The sequence below is a fragment of the Nylanderia fulva genome, unplaced genomic scaffold (genome assembly GCF_048542155.1).
Source record: "Nylanderia fulva isolate GAGA-0341 unplaced genomic scaffold, ASM4854215v1 Scaffold7, whole genome shotgun sequence".
Taxonomy (NCBI): Eukaryota; Metazoa; Arthropoda; class Insecta; order Hymenoptera; family Formicidae; genus Nylanderia; species Nylanderia fulva.
The window spans coordinates 1758053-1785555 of record NW_028190807.1 but is presented as its reverse complement, the minus strand read 5'-3'; the positions used below and the strand labels follow the sequence as shown (position 1 = coordinate 1785555).

The 27503-nt window shown below is 34.1% G+C and overlaps 2 protein-coding genes across 3 annotated transcripts; one reads left to right on the top strand and one right to left on the bottom strand.

The window, feature by feature from the left end:
- The first annotated feature begins 140 nt into the window (after window positions 1–140).
- Window positions 141–18909, top strand: LOC114934591 (alpha-crystallin A chain). 2 transcript variants are annotated; one of them, XM_029307252.2, is made up of 4 exons: window positions 141–464; window positions 7755–7871; window positions 9097–9286; window positions 17946–18909. In XM_029307252.2, the coding sequence occupies exons 1-4, from the start codon at window positions 277–279 to the stop codon at window positions 18138–18140; spliced, it is 690 nt and encodes a 229-aa protein (XP_029163085.1). In that variant the 5' UTR covers window positions 141–276; the 3' UTR covers window positions 18141–18909. The 2 variants fall into 2 exon arrangements, with proteins under 2 accessions (XP_029163085.1, XP_029163086.1); XM_029307253.2 differs by lacking the exon at window positions 7755–7871.
- A 692-nt stretch (window positions 18910–19601) lies between these two features.
- Window positions 19602–21919, bottom strand: LOC114934599 (nischarin). Its single transcript, XM_029307276.1, has 3 exons — window positions 21469–21919; window positions 21039–21348; window positions 19602–20959 (listed from the first exon to the last, which is right to left on the bottom strand). Exons 1-3 carry the CDS (start codon window positions 21594–21596, stop codon window positions 19994–19996), a joined length of 1404 nt encoding a protein of 467 aa, XP_029163109.1. The 5' UTR covers window positions 21597–21919; the 3' UTR covers window positions 19602–19993.
- Between the last annotated feature and the right edge of the window lie 5584 nt (window positions 21920–27503).

Below are 27503 nucleotides of genomic sequence, written 5' to 3'. Positions count from 1 at the left end.
GAACCGTCATCGTCATCGAGCGCGTCAAGTTTTGCGCGAATGTTCGGTACGAGCGACCGCGTGCGTCGCGCCGAGAGAAGCCGAGCGCGGCCGAACTCCCACGAGCGACCTCGCCGGCTATTTAAGGAGCTGCCGGCGAGCAGCGCTCATTCCTCAGGCGGGACTAGATACGCGCGCATCTTTTCGCGAGTAAGGAGTTGTGAATCGCGTTTTTCGTCGAACGCGGATCCCTCGTTCTAAGTGATATACAGTGACAGGAGACAGTGTGCGGAAAACATGGCTGATAGTGGTATCAAGCGCAACATTCCCATCAAGCTCGGCGACTTCAGCGTGATCGACACCGAGTTCTCCAACATACGCGAACGCTTCGACGCCGAGATGAGAAAGATGGAGGACGAGATGTCGCGGTTCCGTAGCGAGTTGATGAACCGCGAGAGCAACAATTTCTTCAAGAGCACCACCAGGTATGCGTATGAGAGGTCGCGAAAACGCCTAACCTCTAATTCGAAAGGTCGCGGTTATGTTATTTATTATATCATTCTCTTCCTCTCTTTCCATTTCTCTTTTTTACGCACTTCGTTGCAATGAATTCGTACGCGTAATATTTTATTCCATTTTGCGAAAGTATTTTTCTTTCAGTTATGATGTATGTAACTTGAAGCTATTGAATGTTTGTTTACATTGATGTTATGTTTACGCGCTCAATACGATGGTGTATATGTATCGAGGTTATAATCATAACGCGAGAAAAATAAAGTTACTGCGTTTTCTTATATATGTATATAAAAGAAAAAGAGAGAGAGAGAGGAAAGGATCGATAAAAATTGTACGTCACAACTGAATAATACAGTTGACACTGAAAGTATTGATTTTTCCGTGCTTCAAAACGCACGAACAGTGTAATGTAATTTGTCGCAGATTGCGACAAAAAGATCAGAGAACTTGAAAGCGATCTTTGTTTCAGTATTCATATTTTATACGTTTTTTTTCTTGCAAATTTTTTTATCATTTCCGCTCGATTGATTGATATGCGTCAGGTTTTAATATGCTTCGTAACTTTGACGTACTTCGTTTTCTTTAATCGCGCGACGACGCGTGTCGCGCATTGAAATTACTGACGATTACAAATATTCAGTCTATTCAATGATTATTGACGATTTCTAACAGAGTATAAACGTATACAATTTGTGATGTATTTGAAACAAATCTTTTCTTTTTCTTTTACAATATGAAGGTTTACAATTTCTCGATCTTTCATACTTATAAATTCTGTTTTTAGAATGATAGGAAAATCATCTACCGATCGATCGTAAGCACTTTTATAGAACAACAAATTAATTTTTTAAAGCGATTATTTATATTTGATTTATAAAATATAGAAAATATAAATATAATATCTGGCACACATCCATTAAACATTAAAAAAATTAATCTTTCTTGACATTGATAAAAAAAAGTGCGATACAATATATAAATATGGATAATTTATTACGATAAAAATCTGACACAAATTAATTTGCGCGATAATTATTACGTAATTTTACGTATAATATTAGAGAATGTATTATATTTCAATTTTATATACAATATATATTAATAATAACAATAATAGCATTAAATGTCATTAATGACATATAGGACATAGAATAGATTAATCGTAGAAAAATTCATTATATATTATAATATTTTTTCATTATCGTAAAATGTCATATCAGTGCATGCAAAAGTCGAATTGTATCTTAGATTTTTCCAACGGATAGCATGATTCAATCGCCGTTTACGGTGGTTCACGGATTACCACGATATTTTTGCATCGATATCCTCGTTTCACGCGCATTTCGTATACCTGCTATTTATAGAGATTCCGTCACTATACTCACAGACCAGAAGCAGCTCTTCTCTTTAGCGTTTCGAGCCGCGCGACCATCGTGAATAATCTCGGGGTGTATATGCGGAAATTTGCATACGCACAAACATCTAACCAATTGCGCGAACTTTATCGTGATTTGCGTGATAACGCGAATGTTTGCTCAAGTTGCGTTATACGGTCGTTCGCACGATATTTTTCAAATCATTTTGCATTTCGTTTTCTTTTTGCGTAAAATAATTTTACAAAAATTTTTTTTTAACAATTATTCTTTCGTAAAAAAAATCTTTAGTGAAAGTTAGAGCCTCAAATTTATTTTTATATATTTTTATATCCATCTTTTATATATCAGCAGTCAAGTATTCATATATACAATAAAATTTTACACGCTAAGTAGTAATTATTTCGTTATGTGATGACACGCTCATGTTAAATCCGACATGTATAATTAAATACATTCTTGTGGGAAATGCGTGAGGCTCTATACGTGTTGTTCGCGGAATTACAAACGATGTCTGTTACATAATTACGTCGGATGCATCTCGTTGGATGTGCTCGTTAGATGAACGAACTTGTTCACTGCAGTTTTGATGTTTACACTGATATACACACATTCGGTGGCATGGCTCTGAATGCAACATTATTATTGTTCAACAGTTCGAAAAAGCAGGATAAAAACGCGAGAAAAGTAAATTACATACTGATAGAACGTTTCTCCTTTTTCGAGTTTTTAACTAACAATAAGAAATTTATAAATTATTTAAAAATATTTACTCGTCTTTTATTATACAAAGAAAAAAATATTGAGTTATATTAAACGTACACGGAATTTTCTCTTAGAAATTACCCTGAAAATCATGATAATCGTGGGACAATATGGTATTGGAAGAATTTTATAAGTTTCTCTGATTAATATTTAACACAAAAAAATATTATAATATGTACATGTAAAATTAATCGAACATATTTTATATTTTATTGTGGTAGATATTAATATTCTTATTGTGGTAAATATTAATTAAAAATCTTCCAATATCATATTGTCCCACGATTATCATGAATTTCCAAGATTTTTAAGAGAAAATTCTCTCTGCGTACATTTCTTAAAATAATACCATCGTTCTCGTTCTAATGTTATATTTATGTAAACCGAAGAAAAGTGACAGATGAAAAATACACAAGTTTTCGGTGCATCTCGTTATTACGTCAACATATGATGACCTTGACATTGCCGCGTTGCTCGTTCGCGAATGGTCCCCACTACGAGGGCACTGGAATCAAGCACTAAATCGTGATGCAAGAAAGGTGAGGAGCTTGCAGGAAGCCTACAAGCCATTTTACGCAGTAATTTCTGCGACATCGAGGCGATCGCACGCGGTTTCGCGTATTAAAATCAAGCGCGTTCAGCTTTTGTAACACGAGAGTATCGACTTGCTTCTCTACCGGATCCACGATGATCTTGGATGAGGATCTTTATCCGCCCAGGCATAAAACGGTGGTCAAATTTCGGTACGTTACGCATTGACTGCGCAAGCTTCTCCAAATTCGCTCACTCACATTGACATCACGTGTATTTTTTGTTCGTATCATGTCTCGACAAGATTAGTTGTTTGTCACAATTTTGACAAGTAACAATATATATAATTTTATTGCGCAATTAATTTTTTTTATCAATTTATCATTGTCTTCGAGATATATGTCTTATCGAACTTAATAATAGTAATAATCTGCGATGCATTATAGATTAAAAATACGCTGGTCGTTTAATTTAATAGATCAAAATTTAATTATCCGCAATTTAAGTCATTTATCGTCTTATGTATGTATATATATAGTTAGAAAATTTACTCTCGTCATAAATAAATCATAACGAGATCTTTTTTGAGAAACACATGTGCTGCTATATTGACATATAAAACATTCTGTCTATAAATATATGCGCCATGGTAAAAATGGCTCGATATCGATCGATACATTCTCGATGGATTCGTAGGAGGTGAGTATGGTCCATTACGAAGTCCGAATCATCACGTGTTCCTGACGTAATGTTAGTGTTCAGGGACGTTTACCGCAAATAGACAAGTGTATTGATGTAAGATGGCACATCATATGCGCGTGCGGAAAGAGGTTTCGACGAAAATATTTTCTGACGCATACACTACGAATCTATCTAGTATCTTTATTTCCATTACATTATATATTTGAATTCATTTTGATGCAATCGGATTATAACGGCTTCGAAGTTGCTCATTAATTTAGAATCATAACAAAAATATTTTGCAGTTCTTTGTTCTTTTCTTGAAATAACCACGAGAGTGTTAAACACGATTTTAGAGCCAATCGATAAGTACAAAAATAAATTTAATTAATTATTTTTATATTAAGCACTAAATAGAAAAATCTCTTCCTCTTTTATCCAGATTTTTTACTTTATTGTAGGAGACTTATAGTGATACGTATCTTGATTGGATGTCACTTCGAAACTCATATTTACTTTTAAATAGAGGTGTACAAAATAGAATTTGATAGTTGCGACGTATCGCGTGCAGACAAATTTGTAATGCTTTTGTAGATAGACAGGCAGACAGACAACGCGAGACTCGAGCAGCAACATGAAATTGCCTCTTATAGGCAGGTCAATAGCTTGTTAGTTGACTTTGGCGAACTACGTTAAACTTTATGCTTGAACTTTCGCGAATACAACTGACGTGCTGTCGGAAGTCACGGCCTTTTGCGATCAAAGATTCGAGGAACTCGGTGCACATGCCAAAGGGAGATTAATTTAATTTCACGTATAGGTATATCCGGTTTTTGTCTCGTCTACAACTATAGTCTTTCCGTTTCTTAATGTCGGACAATGTATAACTACTATCAACTAGATTCATTGATTTCCAATCATTTACATTACGTAATGACTAAATACGATTCCGTCGAAACATATGTTCTTTCGTAGCTATTATTTTATTCGATAAACTTCCTTAATTAGATATGACTTGCGACATACATAGATGATTATCTTTCTTGTTCACTGAGGAAACCATATTTGATTGATGAATGATAATCGTTATCAATACCATGAATCATTTTTATACGCTATTTATCTTTGTCGTGTAATTTCCTAAGACACATCTACTGTTTCGCTCGACAAATGGCCATTTAGGAATTTTATTTCCACGATATAAGGAATCAGTAGTAGCGCAAAATAATGCGATTGGATTGAATTAGAAGCTATATATTCCGTCGTGATTCGTCTTGTTTGGCCTTTTCGTTCCGAGTCAAGTTTTGTGAGAGCTTGCTTGCTATGGTTGACCTCTCGTGATTTCACGAGACGAGATCCGACCTTTCTCTTGTCTAGCATAATTGTTCTCTACCGCATTCTTCCCACACAGCTTTCCTATGTAGTTTTACTTCAACCCTTTTATTTCTATTAACATGTTATGTGATATTTCTAATTTAGATTCCATCAAAATATTCAGTGGAAATATATATCACGAGAAAAAGTAAAAACGCATTCACGTTCCTGAGATAGATTCGTTGAAAAATAACATAGCTGATAGAAATATAGGTATTTATTATCAGCGACGACAGACGGCAATCTTTTTTTTCTCTCTTTTTCCTTCTTTTGTCTTCGTTCAACTTACATTGTATAAAGGAAATAAAACGTAGAAAATAGTCGTTATTACTGTTAAACACGTTACGTTGCGTGACGGAATATAGTGACATTTCGTTCTGAGAATCCTTTTACTGGAATTTATTCGACTGTCACGAAACACGCACGATGTCGCAGTTCTGTCAAATTATTTCCCATTGGGGTTTATTGTAATAAAATATAATTTTTGCTCCTATAAAAGAACAAATATTTTATTAGAAAATAAATTGATGCCCTCTTTTTTTATAGATAAAAAAACTTCAGAAGATTAAAAATATTTTTTTAAATGTGTAGTAATACTAAAAAAATTTTTTGCAGTTTTCACGAAAATCTTGTTAGAACATTGTTAGAACAAAATTATCTACTTATACATATGCCACCTATACATATTACTAATAATTATAACGTACAAAATAATTAATGTGTAGATACTTGAATTTTTTCAAACTTGCGTTTCGGAAAATGATAAATGAGATTGAAAAATAGCAGATTATAAAATTCTTTTATAAGGTTAAATCAAAATGAAACAATTCCGAGAGGAACGAGTTAAGAAAGGTAAATATAGATACACTTGAGAAATCACGTTTATCTTTGCTATATGGTAAGTATGATTGTGACAACGTTATTACGTATTACTTTAGTATTCTTAATGAGAGTCGATGACCTTTTAGATGAGAAGATAAGAAGCAAGATTTCCGGTTATCGGTATCCGTTTTATTTCATTTCAGAGCTGCAAATAGCTTTATTCTTATCTTTAGATAAGTGCTTACGATCGATCGGTTTTCTCTAGAGACCATTAATAAAATTAGCATCTATTATTAGCGGTAAAGTAATTAGTTTAGAAATGATTTCCGTGAAGAAAGGTCACTCAGATAAATGCAGGTACTGATTTGAAAAATGTCGATGTATCGTGCGAAATAATTAAAAAAAAAATCGAATAAGACTTATTATGTATGTATATTTGCCGAGTACGCTTATTATTTTCTTTAGTTATACGAATAATTTGTATATAGCTTTTACGATTAATTTGCTGCGTGTGACGTGTGTCGATTGTCTTACTGCTTTTTGTACATTGTTCTTGTTTGAAGTGAATTTGCCAGCATTCGAGAATATTTTAGGTTTGCGATAGAGTTGTAAATTCGCTTGGATGCACTTGGTGCGCACCAGTGCGTACTCACTTATTTTTCTGTATTGTTTTTTAATATCAATTTACTACAGAAAACCGAGTGAATGCGCACCGGTAGTGCATTAGTGCATGTAAGTGAATTTGCTAGTAATAGGTAAAATTATATTTTTTTATGTGTACGCAATAAGATTTTTATTGAGTCAAAATTTAGCGCTTAATTTATTTCTATTTATTTTTCTATTTTTTTTAGTACAATCAAATTATACATAAACTATTTCGAATAAAAAATATGATAAACTTTAGAAAACTATTTTTTTTGTAATTCAACTTTTAGCATTTTTTTAAGAGAATTGTTTTTAGCGTTTTTTAATTAATTAAATATAATATAAAATATGATATTTTAAATTTAAATAAGATAATAGCAAATTAAAAAAAGATATAAGAGAATTAAATGATAATATACCTCCGCGCTTGAAATGTCATTCGCTCATTGTTTCTTGGTGCAAGAAAACTCTTATTGTTTTTAAAATCAGACATACTTGATCGATTGATTGCTGATATAAAACAAATTCAAAGTTATATTTCTTTGTCAAAATTTAACATCGGAAATACAGGATACTGATATTAAATAGCAATTTAAAAGAACTCAATTGAACAATTCGAACAAAGATGGGTTTCATCAATGACAAATAAATTCAAAACAATTATTCGTTGATTACGATAATAATAAGAGTATATTACTAAAGTTGATTATAAATCATTTCTACGTTTTGTCAGAAACAATCGACGTTGGTAAAGTTACAACAAATGTAGCTCAAACAGGAATTATTTGTCGTTTTTATTAATGAAATTAGAGAGTTAGGATTAAGAGAGATTTAATCGAATAACTGTTCATCTGATGAAACCTAGTCTGAAAACAAAGTCGAGATTAATCCCGCGTGTAGACTTACTTGAGCCAAGAAACACAGCGAAGACAGCGTGACCGCGTGGATTAATGTGAAATTCACGCAATTTCTGTAACCACCGAAAGTTAACCGTATAATAATAACCCCTCTTCCTGCGCTCGATTACCAATTGGCTCTGCATTGGCACGTTGATGACTAACTATGAAGTCGGCATCATACGAGTACCAGTGAGCATCGCACGTCGACGACCGAGAAGAGCGAAGGTTGGGACAAGATCGACCCTACAGCACCGTCGAAGCGATCCGCGTTCGACAGCTTCAAAAGGTGATGCTATCGTTAGAGCAAAAAAAATGAGAAAAAAGAAAGTACGAGAAAAAGAGTCGATCGATATAGAGACAATCTATAGGATCGGAAAAATGTTACCGCGAGGGTGCGTACCCTCGATTTAATGAAAGCTTGCCAGAGAACCAAGTAGATCGCTTTGTTCTGGAATAGTGATAACAAATTTTTATTGTCCGCACCTTTCAATAAATTCTTTTTTTAATCTCCCAACCGCAGTATGCATTCTGCACATTACCGTTTATTTCTCATCAGTCTTTAACCCTTTGTAGAATGAAAAGTAAGGATTAATGAATAATTTGATAAATCGGACGTAATTAGGCAAGAAGCTTTTGAAAATTTTTATAAACATTTAATATAATTAATATTAATCATTTAATTATTATAGTATATGTATATACGGAAAAAAATATTTATAAATTAAAAACTTTATTGTTGCATAATCAGATGTTCTTGTATACTAATACATTATTGATATTTGTTACATTAATATACATTAATATACATAAATGTTAAAGGAACATGTAAAGGAAAAATAACAAGTCTTAGCAATAAATAATGCCGCAGCGTTACATTTTTTTCTACGAAGGGTTAATATAGTTGTAATCGCGCTAGAAAGCGAGTGCAACGACCAAACAAATGTCTGCACGTTCTGTGACCTCGCACTCGGGAACGTTGACCATTGTTACCTTCTTGACACAGTTCATATCTCATGTTCCTCACGATTCCGCATAGATAATAGTGTAGTACAAAAGTCAAGCCCGAGTAACACCTTCATTTAACGCTAAAAAGGCCAAGGCGAGTATTTCAATTACTAATTGAAATTTAAATAAGTGACATATTCTTTACAATTTATGCCATTTTCTCTTGTTCTTATTTTTAATAATAAAAGATATTGCTACATGAAATACAATATTTAGAAATTTATACGCCGGTCTGTTTAGCGTTAACATTGTTTATGCACGATTTTGAGTCAATGTAATTCTTTGTGTGTGGATTTATGTTACTTGTATGTCGCATTGCCACCATAGGTATGGGGTTTCGGATTATCGCATCTATCGTAGAATAGTCAGCAGGTTTTACGTTAATGTATCATGGATTTTCAACATCTCCGCTCATCATCGTTATCAATGTGCTCAACGTTTCATTTAGATTTTACACGCGAGCGATGATCATCGGCGATAACCCAAGTTTTCATTTTCAATTACAGTACCACCACGCAACAGAGCACTCAAAATAGCAGTTCCCTGAGTCCTCAGCATGATCATACTTGGTTGGATGGCCTCAACAGTCCCCTCATCCAGGACGAGGGTGACAACAAGATGCTGAAGTTGCGCTTTGACGTTTCTCAATACACGCCCGAGGAGATCGTCGTCAAAACCGTGGATAACAAGCTCTTGGTGAGTGAAACTTCTCTATTTAAGTTCTCTTAGCGAGAGAGATGTCTTAATTATTTATTTTAAACATTCATTTAACTTTGGAAAAAAGAATTCAAAAAATTAAAAAAAATGTTTTATACATCGAAATATTCAAATAAGATTTTCGATCAAGTTTTTCTCCTGATATTTATAGTGACTAAAGTCTATCTTTAGACATCGCTCTCTCTCTCTGCCTCGCGTATAAATTAATTTACTCGAACAATAGATTACTCAGAATATCACCGAGTGCTCCAATTTATCGCTCCGCGAGTGTTCCAATTTATTGCTTCTGCCTAATTCATCTGGCAAACGCAGGAAACCCGAAATTATTACACGGTTGACTCATCGCACACGATACTCTCGCCGGTACACGGTCTCTTGCACAACTTGGCAAGATGCAAATCGGGTTCGAGTTTTTGCGCAATTGGCGAGGATTGGCGCGACGCAAAGCTGCCGGTCCATGCATAACACATCGTCATAACAGTGGCGAAGTTCATTACGCGAGTTGCGGACTCGTATAATTTTCTCTAGATTAACCTCTAGTTTGTCTTCGTCAGAGATATTACACTAAAAAATTATTGAATTCAAATAAATATTTATTTTAATATACCGTCTAATAAATATCATTTATTTCAAACTAATAATATTAATATTTCACGTGAAATATAATTTATTTGTTTCAAATAAATGATTTATTAGGCAGTATTGAAAGAAATATTTATTCATTTAATAATTTTTTTTAATGTAGTTGCTATAGATTATTTTTATATATCTTTAAAATATCAGTTCTATATGCTAAATGAAAAATTTAAGATTCGGAAACGTAAACTGTTAAATTAAATATGAAGATGATATGTTCTATTCTTCCGAAAAATGTGCATTTAAATTCCACCCTGGAACACGGGAAGTAATTAGTAGCGTGAAATGCAGTGTATTTTTTGCGAATCCTTATTCGAACTGCATATGTAGAACGTCGTAATTGTTCGCATTACGTCACTTCCTGCCTGGGAAGTTGGCTTCATCGACCAAATTTACACGAGAGACGGTCATTTCATTTAGCATTTAGTTCGATGATTGGTTCTTTTGAACGATTCTGAAACGCAATTTTATTTTTCTTGGCCGGCCAATTTATATATATTTAAATTTAGTAAATTTATGGATACCTTTATCTTTTTTTCGCCCGATTACCCTTTCGAAAATAAGAATTTTATGCACGAAGTAAAATATGAAAGTTGTGGAATCTCTCTATATATCGCGCGTCTTCGAGCTCCTCTAATGCTCTCGCGTCGACCTGGACGAAAATAACTGACGCCGAAAATAAATTCATGCCAGTCGTCATACCGGCGGATTGGAATAATGTTCGACCATTGTGAACAAACGAGCCGAAGTCGAAATGCGAGACGACGCGATTATGCTTATGAATTACACAAAATACCATATATATTTTTCGTTTAACTGCACTTTGTTAATAGGGCAACTTAACTATATATACGTAATTATATTATAATATGAAATAAAAACGTTATCTGTAGTTAATTTAATACATTTTGTTATAGACATTTTTATATAGAAAAAAGATTTAGTTGGAGAATCTTTAATCTTATTGGTTATTACGCGACAGAAATAATATGAAATTTATTGTGCTTCTAAAAGTCATTTTATTTGTTGATTTGCGACGTTTTGTTTACGTAATATGTGCTAATAATCATAAAAATGTTTATTTATTTCAATAAGAAAGGTAATAAAATTGTAGAAATTAGATGGATATAGTCTTTCGCTCTTTCTCGAGCAAATAGGTATTGGCAAAAATTCTTCTACCGTTATGCATGGGTGCTTGAGGTCATTGGACCATTATACTTTTGTTCTTGATCGCGATGAAAGGAAGATTATAATGAAAGATTTGTTGACGAAGAAAGCATATATTATTTTAATGCAATATATTATTCTAATAATGATTTATTCGATAAATGATTGGTCAATTCGAATATTTTTTATTCCAATTTCACGGCCTCTTGAAGATCATAACGAGACAGACAGAGATTTTATAAAAGATGTTTAAAAGATCTTTTCCGCTGTTTGTTTAAATCGAAAGAGTGTCAGCTTATTTTTGCACAGAATATTTTATTATTTATTATCTTTGTACAGAATGTTTTATTTTTTACTTATCAAATTTTCATAAAAATCTGATAATCCTTTAATTTGCGATGTCATATGGTGTCACAGTATTATTGATCTAGGTGGAAAAAGAAACATTGATTTCCTTAGTATCAACTTCAAGTAGTTTATAGTAGTTCAGTGGAAATTGAATGGCGGCTGTCAAAACATCCCGCATGTCTGTTTGATATGTCAATCTAGAGTACGTTTTTATTTTCGATTTATTTCCATTTGTCCTTGGTTTTATCTTCCTTGAGAGATCATCAATACATAAAAATTAATTCAAATAATTTCTCTAATCGATTTATTTTATACTTTTATTTTCTATTTTCATAATCTTTTTTAAATTCTTTAAAATTCTTTGCTATGTACGTGTAATCTACTTTTTCCTTTCATCTTTTTTTTGTCTTTTTCTTTTTCTTCTCTTTTCTTGCACGCGAAAATAATTTATGTAAATCCAAGATAATTTTATTCAGAACGGCGCATCGCTCGTTTTTTTTATTTTTACGACAAAGATCCTCCTTTTTATAAAATGTCGCGCGGGAACACAAGTAATCTTCCATAAACGAATTCGCCAGACGGAACCTGACGGCGCAAAAAAGAACTCGAAACTGTTTGTCGTATATTGTGGTCAGGGTCTGATGAATTTAGGTCGGTTGTGCGCCGCAAACGGACCTTAAAGGGCTTGATCAAGGACGATGCTCCGAAAGACGAACGGTCCGGGCTCGAAACGGCGTGTGAATTGAATATGAAAGTATAGAACATTTCTCGCGAGTTTACGGCCACTTGACGTCATCGCAGAAGCGATGAAAAGACATACATCCTTGAATTCTTTTTCGTATTTTTTTATAGCACATAATTATAGTTAGGTTGAGTTTGATAGAAATTTAATCGATGGCTTAAACTCTTAAATGTATATTTAATATCGGTAGTTGAAAAGCTGCGAGAGAGACTATAGTTTCGTCAAATCCTAGCTGATAATTTTAAATTTTAAAGTTAAAGTATTCACGGCGACAAACAATCCTGCATATATCGATTAATTGTTGAGTTTTGTTTGTTTCGGATTTCTCATTTTTTCCTGTGTTGGAAAAGCTTCTATCTCATATTACATCTCATATTATGGGCGTTTTTAATCAACCTAATTGTAAATCTTCGAGTCTGTTTTATAATTATACGCGCAAAAGCAGAAATGGAAATAGTAACGTCAAAATTCATAATTATATTTAGTTTCTGAGTCAGCTGCCAGGCTTACGTTATTTTTGACAATCGCGATACCGAATATCGGATAAGTAAATTAATATTGAAAATTTTATGCAAAATATATTTTGTTACACAAACAAGATTTAAGAAACGAATAGAAATTAAAATTATCTATGTTTCATGATTGTGTTATAAAATTAATTTTAAAAATATAATAATCATATTTTTAAAGATAAATATAATATAATATAATAATTATTATATTTTTAAAGAGTGAAAGAGAGTGCGATAATTATATATACATATATTTAATTTTTTATAAAATTTTTAGATGCGTTTAAGCTTTCGAAATATTTGAAAGTCAATACTATTGATAGAATCGTTATGATATCGTCATGTTTACCGTAACCCACATTTCATTATCGTATAGCAAGTCGGGGATGCTAAAGTTTGGCAAATCAGTCACTTCGATGAATAGTGGTCACAACTGCTAAGATTGCACAAAGTTGGCCTCTCGTAAGACGATATCCGTCGCGAAAACTTAGATCTTACGAAGAGTTGAGTTACTATAATTCACGACGTCTCTTTCTTTTTCGCCTTTTTCTTCGTTTTCTTTCCCTCTTGGTATTGTATTACTCACAATACTTTTCTCTGCGTGGTAGTTTTCATTTTTTACCGTCGACACGATCGATATCCCAAGAAGAATGTAGTACAGGAATGCAGTACAACACGAAAATTGCATTAGCGATTTGATGACTGTTGCATGATGGCAAAATCAATTCGTGGCTTTTGTTAGAAAAACAAGCTTTTGACATCATCTTGCGTTAAATAGTTCATCTTGTCAAGGATATTTCGACACGGACTGTTAATTAATTAGAAACTTTTTTTCATCAAATCTTATAAAAGGAAACTTTTTCAGATACATATAAAATAAATATTCTATTATGAGAAAATCGACATATATTATTAATGATAAAGTGACGAATTTTTGTTTTTCTCTTCTTTTAGTTATTTGCAAGAAGATAAAATTCTCAAAGAGACATAAAACGATTGAAGCGACAAAGCATTAATAAAAAATTAAGCGAATTAATTATATCGGCTGTCCTTGTTATCTCGGGTACTTTTACTGTCATTTACTATGCTATCGGGAAGCTGTGCCAAGGAATTTCTGCAGAAAATTATGCAAGGTGTAGCGCGTATACCACCTTGAAATCAAATATGAAATGAGCGGTCTTATAATCAACAATAAATAAAGAGAAGAAACGCTAAAGATGCGATTCAAGCATTGACAGTCTAATTTCTTCTCATGGCGCAAGGTTAAGACCAGCTTATTTCGTTCGTTGGCACGTATCCGCGGACGACGACGAATAGGTGTCTTCTCTCGACGACGCGATGTCATCGGAAGACGTTTGAGAAGCGAATCGGTTCGCTCATTAACAGCTTTTACGTAATGCAATTAGCAGGCCTCGCCTACCGTTCGCGGCTCCGTCTTTGATATGTTTGCCGCTCTAATGGGCGCGGCTGTGTATCCTGCACCTGCATTTTTTTCGCGCGCGACAAAGCTATCGAGACACGCTTGAAGAAATATCGCGATTGGCGACGAGAGACAGACAGTGCGTGGCTTAAGTCACCAGGATCATTGATTTACAGCTGGTAGCGACCGTCAATAAATAGTAATCCCTCACAGTTGACAAATTTTCTGGTTAAGTTTCACAGATCTCACACGCCCCAAACGGCCCACATAAATTTTTGTGTTAATTTAACGTAATATGGATATATGTTAAATGGAGACACAAATACTGTATTAATATTTTAACGCAAAATAAATGCAAACTTAAATTTTGTGTAAAATTAACATACTTTAATGTAAAAAATAATAAAATATATATATATATTAAAAAATAAAAACTCAACATTTTTTCTGTAAATTTTAACAGATAAATCTTGTCACTAATAAAACAACATATTTATTGTGTAACATTAAAAATAGATGCATATTCTGTTATTTTTACATCTCTTTTTAGTTGTTTTAATAATTTAACATTTAAGTTTAATTAATATAACAGCAATATGTTAAATTAACACATGAATATGTTAAATATTTAACACAACAATTTTAATGGGGATCAATTTTAACAAGAAAACAAATTTTCCTACTGTGCTATTTCCTCCCCTTTATTCTCGTCTTTTCGTCTCTGTTTATACATGATGTTTCAGGAGGAATGGTCAGTATTTTACGACATGATTGTACACATCATTTTAAGCAAAAAAAATTCGTATAAACATGTGTCCTATTCTGGACGGTTATAAAGATATAGCGTGTTCAGTCTTAAGAACGAATACATTTATAATTTAATATAATCAAATTTCTATGAAACAATTACGTTATATTTTTAAGCTTACAATAAATTTGAATATTTAATATTAATTAATAAACAATAATGTCAATTAATAATAATATTTTGGCATAAGTGAATATAAGGCATTTTAATTATAGCACAGAAACCAGAAATTTCAAAGTAACACTGGACTTATCAAACGTGATCTAATGTTTACATTCGTATCTATGGTAAAAAGAATTGGCAAAAATTTAATGTAATTGTTTTATAATATTTGATTCTAAATCAATCTAAACAATCTAAAACAACCAGTTAAATGTATTCGTTCTTATAAGATTGAACATGTTGCATCTTTATAACTGTCCACAATAGGACACATGTTTATACGAACTTTCTTGCTTAAAATGACGTGTACAATCATGTCCTAAAATATTGACTATTTTCCTCCTGAAACACCTTGTATCTTTAATATTCGCTTGAATACTCTAAAATCCAAGATTCGTTCGATGAAAATGATACTATAATAAAAATGTATCGCACCGACTCTTTGGTTGTATAAATGTAAAAAATGTAATACGACTTATTTTTTGAGATTTTTAATATCACGAATCATTTTTCTTGAGATTGTGGCTCGACAAATCAATCAAGATACTTTGTACTCGCACGTTATAAAAGTATAGCACTCTTGTTTGATCGCGTGAGTCAACACTCGGCATCCTCGCTTTACCACTGATCCTCAAGGCAAGTCGCTCTCGTAAAAGCCGCGATTTCTAAATACGTCGCTGATCGAACGCATCATTAACATGATGTAATATCTTCGTCGTAACAACACTCGTTTACACAAAACTCCTCGACGATATCTGCGAGTCGCGTAATAATATTTGCGCATCTTCACACGGCAGCATAATGCTACCGCGTGTGCAATGTTTACTTTCAAACTAGTTTCTAGTGGAAATTTATTTCAAAAAATACATCAAATTGTTGCGAAACATACGTATATATTTTACGAATAAAATTGCACAGGCAGATATAGAAAAGAATATAGATGTAAGAGCTTGAAAGTAAGCTCGAGTTTACACAAGTTATAAATCGATCGCACGTTTCATCGCTTTTTTCCCGAGTCTAGACCAATTATTTCACGATGAAAAATGGGTCGTGACGTGTCACGCGACGAGTTAGATTTGAAAAAAATTAGGACGCGAGGTCTAAATAAAGTCCGTGGACATAGGAGCGGTCGGATCACTTTGCGATAAAATTCTTATCGATCGCGTCGAATTAACAAAAACATTCTCGCCCCATAAAACCTTGTTGCAAAAGGCATAAAATATCCAAGAAAAATAAACATTCTGCGAGCGCATGCCTTTTCATACAAAAATAAAATAGAGGATTGTATATTTTGCGCGAAAAACGAGGTCGAGCAAAATGATGACTCGCAAGAAAGCGACCACCCTTTAAAATATTGATTTGCGTCGACCTGATGTTGGAAGAGATAGCGGTACCGCCATCTTCTCCGTCTTGTCCTTCGTCCTGCTGCATACATTTCGATTTTTCTTCGACATAGAGCTCTCGTAAAACATAAAAAGGAGAGGATGTCCCGATTATGTCGCCGCTCTCGTAACCCACTTTCGCTGTTCTATTACGAGGAGATCCTCGTCTCATCTTCCGTCCTATCTCAATGAGTTTTCATGAGAAACTGGCAATAGGCCATAATCATATTATTATTTGTATTATTATTAGAATATGCAAGATGCAAGTCTACAAATAAGAAAAATTTTACTTCGAAAACATGCATGGAATGTTATCATACAAATCTCTGCTATATAAATTGAAAAATTACAACAGTTTAACACATTTTAGAAAACTGAAGAAAATGGAAATATGGATTTCCATAAATATGCCGTATTTTTTTGCACAAGTTTCGTTTCGCGAAAACGTAATTATATACATATCTCACGTGCATCTGTAACATAATGCGTATGCATACTTCGTGTTCAGAAAAATGAGAGCGATGTCTGATATGTTATACCAAGGTATATAGCGTCTACTAAGGAGATGAAACCTACGCTTGGTCAAACGGAACGGGCGTGACTCATGGGTCGAATGAATGAGTCAATACGGTCACCATTACGTGAATATACCCTCGTTACCCTACATTTCTAGACCCTTCAGGGAAATTGCCCGTCAAACATCACGAAGGACACTTAAAGTATTCATTATATCGTTTTACATTATCATTACTCGCGAAGATTTGGTCCTAATTCTTTACTGCTAGTATTTCTTTTTACGTGTGAAAAACATCGCGTACGAAGAAAAGAGCGACAGTACGTTTATAATTATAAATCAATCGCGACACGTATTTTGATGTTCGACACACGCGAGGCGAATAATTAACGAGAACTTGTAAATTTACATCAGCAAGCGCGTGTACGCGCATACATACTATGGGTGAATCGTGGATGGAATATTATTGCTTGTTAACATTAATAATAATCTAATACTAAAAAAATAAATTATCTTACAATTAGTTAGACTGTAAAATTACGGCGTAATTTGGCTACTAGCCATAATATATATTTTAGTTTCAAGGCGTATTTTAGTAAAAGCGGTCACGTTAAAAATCCGGTTGCAACATCTTGCGTGTTTTTATATAGAGTTTATTTTTATAGGAAAAAATTGTTTTTGTTGTCTATAAATATTGAATGTGTATCTAGATCTACAAAAGATCACAAAAAGAATAAAAAAATTTACTAAATCCAGCCTTATTTAATTAAAATTGATAATTCTCGATCGGAGTAAAGTTATGTAACTTTTTCTGCAGAAGCATTGCATACAATTGCGTCAATTTCTCAGGGAACTGAATTAATATGAATAGCGATGAAATAATAAGATTCAGATCTATCGTGTACTCTAACAACGTCTCTGATAACACAATGCAATTTTTGTTTCAGGTCCACGCTAAACACGAGGAGAAGACGGAGAGCAAATCAGTATACAGAGAATACAATCGGGAATTCTTGCTGCCGAAAGGAACCAATCCCGAGAGCATTAAGTCTTCCTTGAGTAAGGACGGTGTCCTTACCGTGGAGGCGCCTTTACCAGCGATCGGAGCGGGCGAGAAGTTAATCCCGATCGCGCATCAGTAAACTCGTGCAACGAAAATCGATTTCTCATTTCCTGTCTCGAACTCTTCCCGTTCCAACTACCATTCAACTTACCCAACCTGTGGACCTTTTCCGTAAGTTTTTCTTTTTCATATCCTTTTCTTTTACAATTCCCTACAGTATCAAACTTACCTATTGTTATAGAGATACGAGTCGATTTATGGTATTACGCGCGAGAAAGTTTGACCAATTTTAACTAAGAATAACCGCGTCAAGTAATGCGATTTTCATTAGTCTAAAAAAAAAAAAAAAGAAAATCAAACGTAGAGATCAATGTAAAGTGCTATAAAGATAAATATTCAGATAATGTTTGATATAAAATATTTTCCTTTTTCATACGAGCAGCTTTATTCCTTTGATACACATGGTATTTCATCTTCCCTCGTAGAGAAATGACGTAACTTTTTCAGAAAGATGTGCATTGCCTTTTTTGGAAAAATATATTTTAGTTATTTTTTTTTTTTTTTTTTTTGCGAGAAGCTGTGAGCTATATACTGTGCTTACTTGTGCACCGCGCATCAACGAATCAAAACTATTACAAATTCATGGAAAGGCGATTGTTTGTAATGGTTAACTTATATATGTTAGTTTAGGTGTACGTTAAAAAGACTATAACACAATGCTTAGTGTGTGTATATACATAAGCATTATATATTGATATTATTTATGAATATTTTAATATTTTCGAAATATTTGCGCATAATATTTAAAGGCAGACACAAGTTTAAATAAAAATCAATGAGAAAATTTACATACAATTTATATTTCCCGAACAAAGAGGAATATCCAAAAAAACATTCCATATCCTTCACCAAACAATAAATATGGAGTGAGTAGAAATATGCATATAAGAGAAATTTGTAACAATTTAGAGTGTACTATTGTTAAATTTTAGTTAACAATAGTATTTCGATTGGACATTGATAACAAGATATATATTATCATACATTTTTAATGCATCTTTATTAACAAAATATTTTTTTATATATATATATTTAAATCTCTTACGTTAAATTATTATAAAATTGTTGCACAAATGTTTACATTGTTGCTTAAAATATAAGAGAATTTAAACATATTTGAGAATAAATAATATTACACGATTGACTTTTGTATTCACATTATCTCTAGGAAAAAAGAGTATTTAACGATAAAAAAATATTAAATATAATCATATATATATAAAATTTTTACGATAGGCAATCTGTTCATTATTATAATCGATATGAATCTATATGTGATTATATCGACACGTATGATGTATGTATAAAATAGCAGAAATTTAAAAATGTTCATGAATTGTACAAGATATATATATATATATATATATATATATATATATATATATATATATATCATATGTCAATATATCAATTGTATGATATATATATATATATATATATATATATATATATATATATATATATATATATCATACAATTGTCATGGATCTATAGTTTTTTGTTTCTGCTTGATAAAAACGTATTTTATCTCTTAGATTTATATACAAGATTATAATACGAAAAAACGTATTATCTTTTATCATTTTGGCTTTTTTCGAATTATGGTAAAAGTGATAAAAAACATGTTATTCTTACGTTATCTACTTATCGATAAAAAACGTACCAACAAAAGTTTAGTAAATAACGTACAATAAATTGAGACTGGAAAAACTATATATATTACGCGACTTTGCTGCGATAGAAAGGGGTCAGTCTCATATATTGATAAAATTACATGTTGCAATATAAAACATATTTTTGTTAGGTTTGTATCTAACTAGCATTCACGTAACATGTTTATCATGTGATAAAAGAAAAGCACGGTTAAAATTTTTATATACTCGGGACTTCGGCGGAAAATAGTGGCGCGTCCGATGCGGTAAACGTTGGCGATTTACCTTCTCTCGCGATGCGCAACGCTTGATGAACCGACACGGTGTCGAGTTCCTTTTGATTCGGTTTCTCGTTATCAAGACAGATATCGGCAGCTCTCTTACCAAACGGTTCCAAAACTTTGACTCTATAATCCACTATCGTCGATACTGGATTACCTGTCAATCTTAGATGCTCCAGACAAGGTAGATGGCCGATGTGTTTTACCTCCTCGATCTTCTCGATGCGATTGCAGCTTACGTCCAATCCCTCCAATGAGTACAACTTTGAGAAGCTAGCGAGTGATGTTAATTTGTTCTGCGACAAGTCGATGTACACGATATAGCCGAGTCTTGTGTGAAGATCATCCGGCAGATTGGTAAAGTTATTCGATGCTAGGTACACTTGAGACAATCTCGGCAATAACGTAACGTTGGAAATCTCGGACAAGTGATTGTTGTTTAAAGTCAGACATTCTATATGCGGCAACAATTTAATCGCTTCATCTATGACTTCTATGCGATTATCACTGAGATCCAAATGTGTCACTTTTAACCACACATGAGAATCATTAGCATTTATGATATTTTTATGAACCTCTTCGCACATGGCCAATTCCACAATGTTTCTTAGCTTGGTATTAGTAACTTTTAGTGTAGTCACGGTATCTCGAAGATTTCCCATATTATAGATATTATCCACAGGATATCGATCAATCGTCAGATATTGCACATTTTTGAAGGTGGATAATTCTATCGACAATGCAGATGAATAAATATTACTAGTTTTATAAGGCTCCAAACTTCCCTCAATTGTGAGACTAGTCAAGTGGGAATTAAAGTCCAAAACGTGACTAAAGTCATATTTTTTATCCACAACTTCCATAGATGGACACGGTTGTTTTAATCTCTCGCTAATTGCATACAGCTGAAAGTAAATAGGAACATTAGTATCTTTATAATAACAATTTGTGCCAATTCAAAATTATATAGACTATATTTAGCACCTGTACAGGATTGAATTTATAGCTTGAAGTCTGTAGCAGAGCATCGCCACTCGTAAAGAACTCCAAGGCCATACTTTGTAATAAAAAGTATATATCATATACGTGTAAGTCTAAGAATACAGCCAATTCTCTTGGCATTGCCTTCTTCAAATAATTATAAACACAATTGAGATATATCTCGAGACTCTGCCTGCGCTTCTCCACAAATGCTTCGCATTTGTTACCGATGAGTTTCTTCGGCGGTAAAATATCCTTTTCGACGCAATGCTCTGAAACGAGCTTCTCGTGCAATTCCGCAAATTCATTGTATCTTGAACACAAGAGGAGAGCTATATATTTTTTCCGCTCAACCATTCTCTGTAGTCTTGCGTTAATTAGAATAAAAAAGCGCGTAGAATTTCGAGTAAAAATGAATAATTGTCAGTGTTACCTGTGTCTCACAGTCCATTTGATCGACGCGATCCCGATCTCGATGGAGTAATACGTGACTCCGTCCACCGTGTCAACCGACGGTATTTTCAAACGTACGTTTTCCTGGTTCGACAGCAGACACGCCATTATTGTTCCGATGCGGGGTCTCGGTTCGTTTATACGTGGCAAAGCGATTTCGCGCGACAATCAGGGACCGAGAGGTTATCCCTCCGCGTAAGATCGCGCGATCTCTCCGGACTCACACAGCATAACCCGATGCTCATTTAGGGACGGAGTCTGCGATATCGGTGCATCGAGTTCTACGTATCTCCGCCTACTGCTTATCACTCTCGTTGCGACGTTGATTGACGTTTATTTATTCCAAAACCGTGGACTGTATTTCTGTGACACGGGAGTGCGCGTCTTTTGACATCTTTGACAGTTGCGAACAGCTGCGGAGACACTGCTGTCATCTGGCGGCGAAGTATCGCGATTTCGCGCGAAAACGCCGCGAACGACCGCTAGATGGCGTTTCGTGCGTCGTTCGCACGCTTTGCTTGATCTGTCGTCACAGTTCTGTAACCGGCGCGGTAGTGGACGGCAATTATGTTTAAACTGTGGTACTTTGTCCTCGAAGAGGATGGGAATTCATAGAGGAAGAAGAAGAAGAAGAAGAAAAAGGAGTATGTACCTACTTCTTATATCGCGTTTTTTTCTTCATTCGTATTTTTACTTGCTCGTCTTTCTTGTCTTCTCCGAACATCAATCTATTTTCTCGCTCGTGCGGAAAGCACGACGCCATAACTTGAGTTATGAAGCGCGGGAATGTCCTTGGACATAGGATTCTGTAAAGCACAACTTTATTAGAGAAACTAGAGATACTCGAGTAGGTCTATACTTTATATATGTCATTAATATAGATATAGTTTTATAAAAGGTAAAATGAAAAAATTCATGTATGTGTATATGCATCTTCGTAAAATATTCCTGCACATATATAATCATATATTTTTTAATAGCATTTTTTGGCTAATATATGTATACATACATACATACATATATATATATATATACATGCATGCATTTTTTCATTTTACATTTTTATATTATTGACGATCTATATATATATATATAATTTTATTAGGATATGACACAACAAAAATTATTGATACAATTTTTTTTTCATTGAATTTCCCAAAATATTGATAGCTACAACAGGATAATGTGAATAAATTTTGTCAATCAATTGAAAATTTCTTTTGTGATGACTTTCGAAAAAAATTTGGTTCAATAAATATTGAATATAATTTACCAACGTATTGTTTGATAATGACTCAACACTTCTGTGCGAGCGAGGAACCTTTTTTTAATCATATTTCGTTATATCATGAGAATTTATCGGCGTTTCACCGATAAGACGTCCGCCGAAAGAGAGAGACAGAGAGAAAAAGAGAAAGAGAGAGCAAGAAAGTGAACGAACGAGTATCCTCAAATATTGTGCATACACACAAAGTGCGTGCACGACTTTGCATGCTTATCTCGAGCGACCACAGATTACGAGAAAGAGGCGCATATTCAGCTAGGAAGGAAATTCGTGTTTTCCTAACGCAGGGGCAGATCGTGCTGCCACAAAATGAGCTCGCTCGCTCATTCATGGCAGCTCTCATTGGCAACAACCTGTTGCCGCAGTGGCGTAACCGGAGATTTCCTATTGGAGGTGCTACGTGTCAGAGACGACACGGTTGATTACAGATTAGATGCACAAAGCGTCCTCGAATTAGCAGGGAATAAATATATAGGGAGTTACGTACTTCTTGGGAAATCAGATACGATTTCTATAACGTCATCAAGACGTAAATAATTCTCTAACTATGAATCATGAAATTTTCATTTTGTTTTATTTGACTTGAACTGTTGTAAAATTTAATTTGAAATATGTCGCATTAAAATTTCTATAACGTTAAAGTTTGTCAAAATTAATTATTTTAAATTTTACAAGAAATAATTCTATCTAGTTGGAATTGTAATAAATATTGATGTATATTTATATATTTTTAATTCTAAAAAGGATTTAAAACTGAAGGTATCTTATTGTTTCTAAAGTTACTATATATTTAAAAATTACGAGAAATTATTTTAAAGATATGTTCTATATAATATCTATACATAGAGAGAGAAATTTCTCTCAGAATTTATACTTGAAAATCATGGTAATCATGGGACAATATAATATTGGAAGAATTTTATAAGAGTTTCTCTGATTAATATTTACCACATAAGAAATATATTCGATTAATATTACTATGTACATATTAATATTTTTTATTGTGATAAATATTAATCAGAGAAACTTTTATAATATTCTTCCAACACCATATTGTCCCACGATTACCATGATTTTCAGGGTAAATTCTAAGAGAAAATTTCGAATTTTTTTCTCTAATAAAAAAGACGAATAAATATTTCAATGTAACTATAAATTTCTTATTGTTAGTCAATTAAAGACTCGAAATTGAAAAAGGAGAAACGTTCTGTCAGCGTAATTTATACTATTGAATAATGACAATGTTGCATTCGGAACAGAATATTGTGCACTTTTATAAAAAAAATTGTCATTAAAAAAAATCTTTAGTTCCCACGTTTTTGGCCAAGATATCGATCGAGGCTTTCCGGCTCTCCCTTTAATTACGCCACTGCCAGGTTGGATGCTGCGTCAGGAGCAATGGCGGCTTACCTGGCTGGCTATGCTCGCCGCTATCCCCCTCTCTTCATTTCCCCTCACCTTCGTCGCGTTCCTCGGGGGCAAGCCGACGAACCTGTTGCCCGTTCTCATCCAGTATCGTGTCGGTTTCGTCCTTATGCGGTTCGTGTGCTCTCGCGGCGCGCGCGCGCGCGCGCTCAGGTGTGCGTGTGTGCGTGTTCATTGAAAAAAACGCGGCGGAAAACGCGTGCCGCGTACATGCGGGAAAAAAAGTTGTCCTCGGGTGGCCGCCAGGTACGATCACGATCATCGAGAGAACTTCCTCTTCTCGACTCGCGCGTCGACGCGTCATCCGGAGTATCCGCGCGCGCTTTCTCGAGCGTTTTCATCATCGCCGATCATTGTTCGAAACATTTTTCCGAAAATCGGCGACGAGTCTTTGCTTCTGAACGAATACCAGCGGTAAACAATGCCGCGTGTTTTCGCGTCGATTTTTTGGAGTATCGATATATATTATCGATCGCGTGACCATTTGTTCGAATGTACGATGATCTTTTTAAACGTTGGCTAAGGCATTTCTTAAATTTCAATGATCGCTTCCTCCAAAGAGTTTGCGAAATCTACGTTATTATTTCTCTTCTGGATATCGCTGCGAAAAATCTGGCGAACGAAGCGAGAAATGTAGCTTCGTTGCTGACAGGAGATTTATTGACAATTCGAGAGAGAGAGTTCAGTGCGTTCGCTAAAAAAAAAAAAAAAAGATTAATCGCGTGGGAAGTGTGCGTATTGAATGAAGTAAGTGCAGTGACATACAAAGTAGATAGTGGATTATACCTTTCACGATCGGTAAAGACGTCGATCTGACGACCACATTCCAGAGGACGCGTCCGTTTCTTCGTTATTTTAAACCAAGGACGGTGAGTTTCAATGATTACAGCTTGATCAATCCGCCCATGATAGACGTACAAATCTATCCGGTTGTCGTAAATGTTCTTCGTCAGCGTCTGAAACACAGCGAACGAGATTAATTCAAACAAATCGACGTTAATGACAATGTAATGCAATTTCTGTCTTCTTTTTTTGTGCGCTAGATTCGCGGATGACAACCTGTCTCTGATTATACAGAAATATGTTATCAATGTAATTAGTACAGCAGTGTCTAATTTTCGTAATTACGTAAGACAGTGGTTTTCGTTATACGGAAAGCGAAAAGAAACGACGCTTCTTTCTGTGTTTTTAACAAGATGTGACTAAAAACGCGGACTGTCAGAATACAAAATAAATGTTGCGATGGCTTTTGTGATTCATAAGCATTCTGGTAAAGAGCTACGCAGATAGATATATTTCGGCTGTGGGCGGATTCCGGCATTTTTGCCACGTCATTGGTACCGACGTGACATAGAAAAAGGTCAGAAGATCAGAAAAAAAAAGATGCTCGTAAGGAGAAAATTATGCAAATGCAATTCTTAGTCGTGGACGAATCAAATTGTCACGCGCTGGAATGCGCTCTGAAGTTTAAACAAATTTAAAAGTTTATACATTATCATGCGCATTACTGTAGCACTGATGAAGGAAACGAAAGGCTTCTGGAGCACATCAAATCTTTCGCTAGTAATTTTTTCAATATTTTGTATCTTAAATATTTGACTTGAATTTTTTCTGACATAACTGTTCAATATAATTTAAAAGTATATTTTTTTATTATAGTAGAAAGAGGGAGAGAAAAAGAGACAAAAAGAGAGTGAGAGAGAGAGAGATGTAATTTAATTTTAAATATTTTATTGTGCAATTTAATCTTTTATTATCGATTTCGCATATCGATATAAAATTTCATTTATTTCATGAACGAGCTTTTCCGATATACGCGTATTTATTTCCTCAATTTCTGAAAAATTTATTTCACGAATATCTCCTTTCTCTTTGCCTATATACAAGGTGTATCTAAATAAGTGCGAAAAATTTTAGGAAATGATTCTTTGTCAAAAATTATAGGGAGTTTCTTATAAAAAGATTTACATCCCTCTCTCTGAGGAGTTACACTTTTCTAAAGAGAGAGGTAAAAATTAAATTGTTTTTTCTCAAATTTCAGACAAATTAAAAAAATAAAAATCCACCAAGTTTTGATGTTAATTTGTCTGAAATTTGAGAAAAAAAAAATAAAAACTTAATTTTTACCTGCCTCTTTAAAAAAGTATAACAACTCTTCAGGGAAGGATATAAGAGTATATGTTTATATAAGAAACCCCTCTTAATTTTCGACAAAGAATCATCTCTTAAAATTTTTCGCACTTATTTATATATACTCTGTATATAATACATATATATATATATATATTTTTTTTTGTTGAAAAGGCGCAAGTTGTAATTTGCGAGAACTGTTAGTTAAAATAATGACGCACGCACATGTCCGGCACAGAACAGTGCCCTTCTGTGGCTTTAAATTTAATATCGCCGTCTTTCTTGCAGCTCTTCGTTTCCGATTACGTACTTGGAAGAAGAGAGACAGAAGGAGAGAAGAACCAGGAGAGGCTACTCCAGCGAACGAGAGAACAGAGGATGCTGGATGCCGTGAGACCGTTCGTCGAAGCAATAGCCGGGATCGTAGCGGAGGTGAGTGCCCGCTTCTTTCTCTTCCGCTTGGAATGTTGCGTTGTTTCTCATCTCCCGTATCGAGGAGAAGCCCTTCACGTTCGATTAGAGCTCAACGATACCCGTTATAATAAGTCCTTATTTTTCTTTTTTTTAATTTTTTTTTTCGATTTTTTTTTTTGCCGAGAAAGTCAGTCAAAGAACACTGATCCGTCTCGTTTCGTCGTGAGAAATAGCTCGCGTTATATACGAGCCTCTTTGAATGAAGTTCGCTGCTTTCACAGAAGTCGGTTAATCTTCGCGCTGACGGCTGCTCCATAAATCATCTTGTTTAATTCGAGTCTTTTAAATTTCGATTGAGCTTTGATCGAGTGATCTAAAGTATTTTCCGGCATTTCGCGTGCGTGCATAGTTTTCCGTCTCTCTCGTCTCTTAGTAATTTGACGATCGAAGAGCACTATGTATATGTTGTACATATATATACAGAAGCCCATTGCAGTTCGCCGATTTCTCGGTGCAGCGAAATTTGATTAAAAGCAAAGTGCAGTTGCGCTTTGCGTAAAATAACGCAATTAAGCATATCGAACGTGGTTGAGCAAAGTGTAATTTACACCCGAGCGCGTCCGAAATCGATGAGAAATGTTCCTTGTTTCGCTCAAGCTCATTTGAAATATAAGTAATTGAACAAAAGAGAAATTATGTGCATTTCAAATATTCATTATACTACGAAAAAAGAACACTGACCACATTGCTAAAAGCAGTGG

Coding starts and splice junctions, on each gene's coding strand:
- LOC114934591 (XM_029307252.2), top strand. CDS start 277: ATGGCTGATAGTGGTATCAAGCGCAACATTCCCATCAAGCTCGGCGAC. Junction 465..7,754: donor TTCTTCAAGAGCACCACCAG/GTATGCGTATGA, acceptor CTAACTATGAAG/TCGGCATCATACGAGTACCA. Junction 9,287..17,945: donor CCGTGGATAACAAGCTCTTG/GTGAGTGAAACT, acceptor TTTTTGTTTCAG/GTCCACGCTAAACACGAGGA.
- LOC114934599 (XM_029307276.1), bottom strand. CDS start 21,596: ATGGCGTGTCTGCTGTCGAACCAGGAAAACGTACGTTTGAAAATACCG. Junction 21,349..21,468: donor AAATGGACTGTGAGACACAG/GTAACACTGACA, acceptor CTTGTGTTCAAG/ATACAATGAATTTGCGGAAT. Junction 20,960..21,038: donor ATAAATTCAATCCTGTACAG/GTGCTAAATATA, acceptor ATTTACTTTCAG/CTGTATGCAATTAGCGAGAG.